Consider the following 9,366-nt stretch of genomic DNA (forward strand, 5'->3'; position numbering starts at 1 on the left):
ACGAGTATGCAGAAGCTAATTGAAGAGTAGAAGTAGTAGTCATAGTCAGTGATTGAACCGTCTTTATTGCTAGCGGGACCTAGTAGTAGTGTGCATGCATCAATATCTGAGTTAGTCTCACTACACTCCAGAGTAAGGACGTTATACATAAAGATAATTATTGTGGATTCATGTGTCATGTTATTGGGTGGATTAAGATCATCAGATCATACAAGATATGAGAGAATAGCTAGAGGGAATCTATGTATAGATTAATAGTGTAATTTCAATTATATAAATTTATCAATACACAGCACGCAAGAAATTAAAAGGCCCCAAAGACCTTTTTATATTTCTTTAGCCAATGAGGCCACTGTAGAGAGGGAGGTTCGTTCTCCCTTGAAAACAAATAAAAAAATTACAAAAATGTAAACTATAGAGGCGCATGCTTCCATCACACACGCGTGGACACCAGGGGCAAATGGGGTCCTGTGTATATATATAATTTTGGCCAAAGCTCGAGGCCAAAAAAGAAAAATAAAAATTAAAGCAATTCCCGCCAAAAATAAAACAGAAGAAAAAGAAATGAAAAAAAAAAAAACAAACACACACGCGTACGTGGCGCGCACCAGAAGCGTCTTCACGCGCAGTATTAAGAAAAGTCCAGAAAATGTAGCTGCTTCAATTTATTACCCTCTTTTTTTCTGTTTTTACTGTTGTGGAAATTAAATAAATAATCCCATCATTTAAGAAACGTGTTGTTGAAGAAGCAAAGATCTTGCTGGCCAGGATGATAACCTTGACTTGTGAATTCCAATGATGGGAAAGAGCTCACAAGATTTCAAGAGTTTCAAACCCCCTCATAAGGTTTTGCCAAACCATACATTGATGACTGTTTTCTTTATTTTTTCCTTCCATAAACAGTGTCCTACTACACCAATAGTTTACCAAAACGCAACTTCTTTGACGATGAATAATTCAACACTCACCACTTCTTTCTTTCCACACTTACACACTTATACGTCCAAACTATATTATTAAATGCTACTGTTCTTCGGTTCTTCCCCTTCACTCTTTCTTTTTCTCACTAGCTTCCTTAGTTTTCCACATCATGATCCCCTTCCCTTGGGAATCTGCAAATAAAGCCATTGATGAATGGCAATACCCACCAACAAAAACAATAATTACGATGATAGAACCTCAAGACTCTCTCATCTCATCATCTCATACGACATTTTTTTATTTTATTTCTTAATGTACACTCACCCATCAAGTCAATTCTTAACTCAAAAAACCCTCTCAAAAAAGTTGAGTTTTCTGCACAACTTGGACCACCACCTTATTAATTATTTCTTTCCTTTTCTTCTCTCCTTTTTTATTACACTCTTGTTTTTTTTTTTGTTCTTTTGTGTTTCTGTTTTTTTTTTCTCCTCTTCAAGGGGCGTTTCCTTTGTGATCATCTACCCAGAAACAGTTATTTAATTTCCTCCTTTTATAAGACAATGAGAATGCAGAGGATGAAGTAGACGATGACAACGACGACGATGATAAGAATGAGGAGACACTTGACCTCGTTAGGGGCCGAGTCGTCATCACTCGCAGCTGTGGTAACACCTTAGGAGTCTTCCTCTGATTATTATCAATCACAAGTAGCTCTTGCATTAATTGGTAGCAACCTCTAATTTTCTCCTACACCAACCAATGCAAATACATGTATCTTAATTGAACCTTGGTGTTTTTCACTTGAATAAATAAGATGCAGTTTCTCATTTAATCTTAAAAATTTAGTACCATAAAAATATGCTGATATGTATATATATGCTTACTTTTCTAAGCCCCTGGCACCAGGATTCGGCATGCTCAGGCTTGACGAGGGACCAATTTGGAATTTCGTTAGCTGCACATAGTATGGCCGTAGCAGCAATGCATGATGGCCAGTATGCAAGAAAGCTAGCCTCTGAAAATAATAAATATAATATAATATAATACATACTGAACAGAAGAACTCATTGAAGTTACAACAGAAAATGCATGCCTTCACAATCACTCTATCTTCTAGTAACTTCTTTAGTATATCCTCTTCCTTTCCATATTGATGATCAATTTGAAGTTTTTATATGCAGTTAGATCAGACACATTGATTTATGTACCAAAAAAGGTGATTAAAGAAAGACCATCAATGTTGAATGCAAGGAGTAGTATCCACTTTTAACCATCTTAATTAGGAGAGATTTATTATATGTATGTATCAGTTTAAATAGGTACAGGAGCGATGGATCGGAGTACCTTGGATATTGGATAATATGATTTGTGTAGCCCGTGAAATGAGGAATCTAGTAAAAGTTCCAGTTGAATCCAACTTGCAAGCAAAGAAACCGAGAAAGCTAAATGGGGTGACTGATCTTAGCCTCCAATCCAGGACACCCAGAACAAGCAGCTCCATCCTTTGAATTGTTCTGGGCTCAAAAATGTATTTGGCACCTTCTACCTGTATACATTTGATTATGAATATTAATAACAGTAAACCCTATTCAGCATGTAATTAAATTAATTAGAAAATTATTTAAAAGATGACTTTAATTTATTAAATCATCAATAATCAAGAATGTGACTCTGACATGGTTTCATTACACTCAATAAAGAATGTGGCCACACATGCAGGACAATACCTGAAGGTCCAAGAGAGAAGGGACAAGAGGCTCTTCCATCTTTGCCGCTAGAGACAAGCATGCAATAGATAGAAGTTGCAGCGGCCACCCATTTGTTTGCTGTAAACAAATAATAATATACATCAATCAAATAGTAGTAATAAACATAACAAGCTAGTAATAATTATCATCATTTTGACTTTATCGTGACTTTCGGGCACATATTCCCACGTGTAACGCACGTGCCTAGATGAGAGCACGAGAGACTACAGCTAGCTTTCCGCAATAAAAGCACTATATAAACTTCTCTCCATTCATAATGGACATTTATTTAAGTGAATTTCGTATATTTATGTGCGTTAACCTTTAAAAACCGTGAAAGGATAACATAAAAAAGCGAATAAGAAAGTTCAAGAATATTTTACTGTACAAATGAAGTTGCAATGAATGATAATATTACTGAGAATGGAACAGTGCTTCTTGCATCCTTTTGATTCAACGTAAAAGATTCAAAACAATTAATTAGAATTTATTGTACCTAATAAGCGGCAAGTGTAATAGGTCACACGCAACCTAACTCAGCAATACAACGAAAAAATAGCAACGTGTACGTACTGTAGACGACAGTACTATAATATCAATATGAATGGCACTAAGTTTCTCCACCAATTGATGATATAATATCAAAGTTTAGTACTTACAAAAAAGTAATATAATATTTTATTGATATTATATCAAATAAAAAAAGTTTTATGTCATATCACTAACATGTGATTATGTTATGGTATTCATCGTAATAATCAAACATTATTTTCTTTATAAAACTAATTTTATACATTAATATTATAAAAATAACTATATTTTTCCAAATAAAGTTTTAATATCATAATATGTAGTTTCTAGAGTAAAATATCTATCTTGATAGGTAAATTTGTTGAACATTTTATTAGTTGATAACATAAAATTGTTCCACATTAATAAACAACCTTTTTACATAAAAACTGTAAATATTTTTATTATGTTTTCATAATGTATTTTAAGTTACCATCTAATTGAATACTTTATTTAAATAATAATTTAAAGCCACTCCCCACTCAGTACTGAATCCACTCACTGTATAAATGAAATGAAATGATTCAAAGGTCATCGTTCACTTATTATTTTACTTTTTAACTATTTCACATAGGTGAATCCAAAAACTTAAAAAATAAAATCCAAAGTTGAATTCCTGTTTTGTTATCAGCGCACTTGGCCATTTTCACATTTTAGAAAAGTCATTCATAAATGATAGTTACTATATAGAATAATTTTCTTTTTCTACGCACATGACAAGTAGATGATAATAATTTATATATATAATATAACAATCGTCCGAACAAAGAAACACACAATTTCAGCTTTTATATTTTTTTAAATATTAATTTATTTTCCGAAACTGAACATCTGAACTTCACAGAACTCACCGGCAACTGCCGAGAGTTCAAGAATCGATCCATGTAGTTGACGGAAAGATACGCGGTCAACGGCTGAAAACCGTAGTAAGCCTGCACCTGCAACCGCCAGATTCCAAACCAACTCAATCATCAAGATCGAAGAATAATAAGAATAAAAAAAACTAGATCTATAATCTGAACCGATTCACTTAGAGGAAGTTACCACCGTGCCACCTGCGCATTTTAGCATCTTTCGGTCCGTTACTGCGCGCGTGGCAATATCGTAATATAAATTAAACGAGTGTCCAAACGGTTAGAGTGAGCAACTACCTTGAGAATCCAGGCAACGGATTCTTCTCTTGCGGAGGCATCCAGCGAGTGAGATTGGAACCTCGTGAGATACTCGAATCCAGGGACGAAGTTTTGTTCGTCTTCGAGGAATCCGGCTATGGACTCCTCCTCCTCCATCGGCGGCAGCGGCGGAGATAATGAGTCGAAGTCGGAGAAGGAGGAAGAGGATTCCGGAGACTCTTCGGAGAGGATTCCGGAGGTGTCCTCAGCGCAGAAAAGATCGGAGTCAGAGAAGAAGTCGGAGCAGGAGATCGACATGGCGATCGGCGGTTTTTCGTCATTCTATTGCCATGGTGTGGAAAAGTGAGCGGTTGCCGGAATGTGACCGGAGAAGTCGCCGGAACGATGAGTTGGAGGGGGAGAAAGAGGGTGAGTGGGTGTGTGTGGAAGGGGGAGTGTGAGTGTTGAATGAAAGGTACGTGCAGAGTCTTCATCTGTTTGTTTGAATATAAATATGCGTTTGCTAGCTCAGTTTATTTATTTTCTTTTTTTCTTTTCTTTTGTTAGGTTAGTTTTGATCCTCACTCTCGAGCCATGTCTAAAAGTAAAAGAGTTTTATTTTTAAAGAAAAATTATGTTATTTATAAAGTTTTGAAATAATAAGCGAGTTTTCTTCAAATCTAAGCACAGTACCATACTACCTAAACTAATAACTACTAGATCACTTTAAAGCGTTAAATTTTAAAGTAGTTCTTAGACTTGCACTCGACTTTGAAGTGATTTCTAAAATTAATAATTATTTAAATTCATTTTTAAAATTACTTTTTAAAGATCATAGTAATTTTTAAAATAGTTTTTGTTCATCTTTGTTATCGAAAGAATTAAAACAACGTTATTTTATATTTATACAAAAAAATTTTAATCTCCAACACAATGTCATTTTATATTTATAAAAAAAATATAATTTCTAATTATCTTTACTAATTCTCTTTTTTACGCTGTTCTTTTTTTTTTTTAATTTCATAGTAGCAACAATAACAACAATATCATCATTGCAAATAATAGTTAAATTATCAAACTCATATTAGTTTATGTAGATATCGGATGATCATGTTAAAGCCAATAATTTAATTTAAATAACAAAAACTTTTATAAATCATAACAGCACATGCAACAACATCATATCGATCAATAACAAAAATTAAAACATAAATAGTCGAAAAAAAATGAAGGGGAAGAAGAGGCGGAGCAGACCAGCAGAACAGAAGAAAGAAACAGACTGCCAGAGCAGAAAAAAGCAGAAGCACATGCACGAGAGGAGGCGCCACGGCGGCCCAAAAGCAAATTGACGAGAGGTGGCGACGGCGGCAAAAGAGGCAACGCTTGCAACACCAGAGCAGTCTAAGCACAAGAACAAGAGAGGAACCCTAGAATCGCATATTGTAAAGCTGTAGGTTAGGATATGATTCAGTAATAATTATGGTAGCCAAAATCGCATTCTTTCTCGTGGAGTCGGACGTTTATACGCTTTAAGAAAAGTTATTCGTCTCTCTGTTCACACTTCTGACGTTGGATGAGGCAAGGAATAGTAAAATCGCCGTCTAAGCGCATGGAATCGCAGACCGAGGCGCTTCCACCGCATCAAACTTGGCTGCTCAAAGAGGAAAAAAATGGAGCCTGTTGGTGACATTTAACTTGTCTCGCAGTTGAGGTAGTCCTCGGGGTTCGTGAAATTCTCCGGTATCACTCAGGCTGGGACTGGTAGTAGAGGCAGAATTATGATGGTGGTGGTGTGGTCGTCGGAAATTGTGCGACGGAGATAGTCTGCCTCCCATTGCTTGTTGATGCGTGGAGGTGTGGGGAGCGCGGCAGGAAGAAGAAAAGCACAATGTTTTGATTTGAAGGAGGAGGAGGAAGATGAATTAGTAGTTCGTGGATGGTCCAAAATGCATGATGTGCGCGTACGCATGTAGTGCGCGTACGCGTGGATGGTGCTCTGTTTTGTTTTTTTTTTTTTTTTTGTATAAAAACAAAAACAACGTCGTTTCAGCCTTTTTGATGGTAAAGATGGACGAAAATTATTTTAAGGATTATTATGAATTTCGAAAACAAATTTGAGTAATTATTAATTTCAAGAATCACTTTAAGGCTCAAGTGCAAGTTCAGGGACTATTTTAAGATGAGCAATGCTAGGGAACCAAAAGGGTATTAGCCAAAAACCAGCCAAAATACCTTTGGTAAATTCAAAATTTCTACGAGTTAATATATATGGATGTTTCTTCTGTTAAATATCAGAATGTTTCTTTTTCATACTAAATGGATGTTCTTTTATATATTTTTCGAATTTTTTTATATTGTAAAGGTGAATGTGTCTATTTTTTAAGAATTTCATATTTTTTTTAAATTTTATAGATAGTTAAATATTTTTTGATAAAACCGTCCTCGAGTATTGCTTCCACGGCCTACCAAGGTATGTTTTTACAACACCAACGCGAGGGGCCAAATCGTCAGCAGGTCGAATCATTGCGTTGTGTATGGAGATTCCGGTATTTTGGTTGGGATCGGTTATGCCTTGTGCGGTAATTGAGTTGAATTGGCCGGTCATAGGGAGGCAGGGGAAGATGTTGTAATTTTGGAAGACTACGACGGCGCTACCAAAAATAAAATCAACGGTGCCATAAATGTGGTAGTCGCTGTAGAATTGACACATGGAATGGGCATAGAGTGTGTCTTGGTATTGCCACAGTCACAGAGATTTCCGCCCGCTCCTCTCCCTGGAAGGCCGGCACTGAAGACGTTCTCGCTGACCTCTCCGCCGCCGCCAAATTTGCTGGCGTTGACCTCGACATCTACCTCTCCCTTGTGTTGAAGCAGTTGTCTTGGATGCGCTTATTGAGGGCGTCGCAAAGAGTATGGAAGTCATCGGCGCTTCCAACAGCATTAGAGAGAGAGAGAGAGAGGTGTGTGTGATTGTTAGAGGTGGGTAGATTAATGTGAGAGAGAAGAAGAAAGTTTTTATAGGTTTCAATTAGGTTTAGTTAATCAATTTTAAATTTTTTAAATTTTGAATTTAAAAAATTTTAAATTAATTATTAATATAAATTAATGTGGTTTTGTTTAGTTTTTAGCTGGTAACTTCTTGGTTCCAAATACTTTTCCTTTTAAAATTTAACTTCACTTTAAATTAAAACTTTAACTTTAGTACATTATTAATATAGCACAATAGAATGTGTATATAAAATTTTATTATGCACCACATGTATGAAAGTTAAATCCTTTAAATAATGACTTACGATAATAATAATTGAATATATCTAACAATTTTATTAGAATATACATCTAAATAGGTTCCTAAAATTTTTTGCATCAAACATTTTTATTTCTAAAAAATTTTTATTACGTTAAGGTTTCTGAACTTTATAAAAATATGACACATAAATTCTTGCATTACATTTTTGAGAATTTATTTCTCTAAATAAAAACAACAGATTTAACTAAGATAGAGAGTTATGTGTCTTACAAATAAAGTTTAAGGATCTCAATATAATAAAAAAAATTTTGGGACGAAAATATTTGATGCAAAATTTTTCAGGATTTATTTGGATATATATTCATTTTATTTATACTAATTATGTATTTGTATAAGAATTTTTGGTTCATTCTTAAACGTTATTTATTAAATAAAGAGTGTTATATTATAATTTTAAAATTTAGAATTTAGAATTTAAAATTTAGTATTTAAAATGAAAAATTTATAATTTAAAATTTAGATTTTACAATTTAAAAAATACTGCACTCGTTATTTTTATAGCGCATTAGTATTTTCGTCAAAGTTTTTACATTATTAAATTAGATCTTTTGTTATATTTTTTCTAATTTTTCAAATAGATCGTTGGAATATATTCTACTAAGACATTAAGTCAATAACACTCGTTTTCAAAGATGTGGCCAATACCTAAGAACGTTTTCAAATAGAAGAAGCAGCAAACGTAGCCGCAAGAGCTTGCGTTTGCACATGGAAAAATAAGCAAAGGAGATAGCGGGAGCGAAGGATTGAGGGCGAAACAAGAGGAGGATGACGGCCATGCCGTTAGAAGGAATAAGGGGGAGAGTGGGGATGAGTGTGTGGTGGACGAAATTGTGATCCTCAAAGTTGGTCTCTTTGTATTCGTGTGAAATCAAAAATACCCCAAAGAGATCATGGTGTGATAAATTGGGATCTTAATAATCCCTGATGTGATCATAACTCCGTTCAACTTAACCAACAAGTGTACTGGGTCATCCAAGTAGTACCTTATGTGAGTAAGGGTCGATCCCACAGAAATTGTTGGTATAAAGCAATCTATGGTCACCTTGTAAATCTCAGTTAGGCATATTAAATTGTTTTATGATGAGTTCGAAATTTAATAATAAATAGAAAATAAAAAGGGATAGAAATACTTATGTAAATCAATAGTGGGAATTTCAGATAGGCGTATGGAGATGCTGTGCTCCTCTTGAATCTCTACTTTCTTATTACATTCATCCAATCCTTCTTATTACATTCATCCAATCTCTACTCTTTTTTTCGCCATTTTTTTTCGCAAGCTTTTCTTTTTTTTTTTCACTGCTTTTTCTTGCTTCAAGAATCAATTTCATGATTTTTCAGATTGTCAATAACATTTCTCTTTGTTCATCATTCTTTCAAAAGCCAACAGTTTTAACATTCATAAACAACAATATCAAAAGACATATGCACTGTTCAATCATTCATTCAGAAAACAAAAAGTATTGTCACCACATCAATATAATTAAATTAAATTCAAGGATAAATTCGAATTTCATGTACTTCTTGTTCTTTTGAATTAAAAATATTTTTCATTTAAGAGAGGTGAAGGATTAATAGAATTTATTCATAGCTTTAAGACATAGTTACTAACTACTAATGATCATGAAGTAGAGACACAAAACATAGATAAACACAACATAAAAACTGAAAAGCAGAAAGAAATAAGAACAAGGAATGAATCCACCTT

The 9,366-nt window shown here is 34.3% G+C and overlaps 1 protein-coding gene across 1 annotated transcript; it reads right to left on the reverse strand.

The window, feature by feature from the left end:
• Window positions 1-247: 247 nt before the first annotated feature.
• Window positions 248-4,855, reverse strand: LOC107488913 (cyclin-D1-1). Its single transcript, XM_016109703.3, has 6 exons — window positions 4,391-4,855; window positions 4,091-4,177; window positions 2,649-2,747; window positions 2,266-2,467; window positions 1,806-1,936; window positions 248-1,668 (listed from the first exon to the last, which is right to left on the reverse strand). The coding sequence occupies exons 1-6, from the start codon at window positions 4,667-4,669 to the stop codon at window positions 1,414-1,416; spliced, it is 1,053 nt and encodes a 350-aa protein (XP_015965189.1). The 5' UTR covers window positions 4,670-4,855; the 3' UTR covers window positions 248-1,413.
• Window positions 4,856-9,366: the final 4,511 nt, after the last annotated feature.

The sequence above is a fragment of the Arachis duranensis genome, chromosome 5 (genome assembly GCF_000817695.3).
Source record: "Arachis duranensis cultivar V14167 chromosome 5, aradu.V14167.gnm2.J7QH, whole genome shotgun sequence".
In the NCBI taxonomy this organism is placed as follows: domain Eukaryota; kingdom Viridiplantae; phylum Streptophyta; class Magnoliopsida; order Fabales; family Fabaceae; genus Arachis; species Arachis duranensis.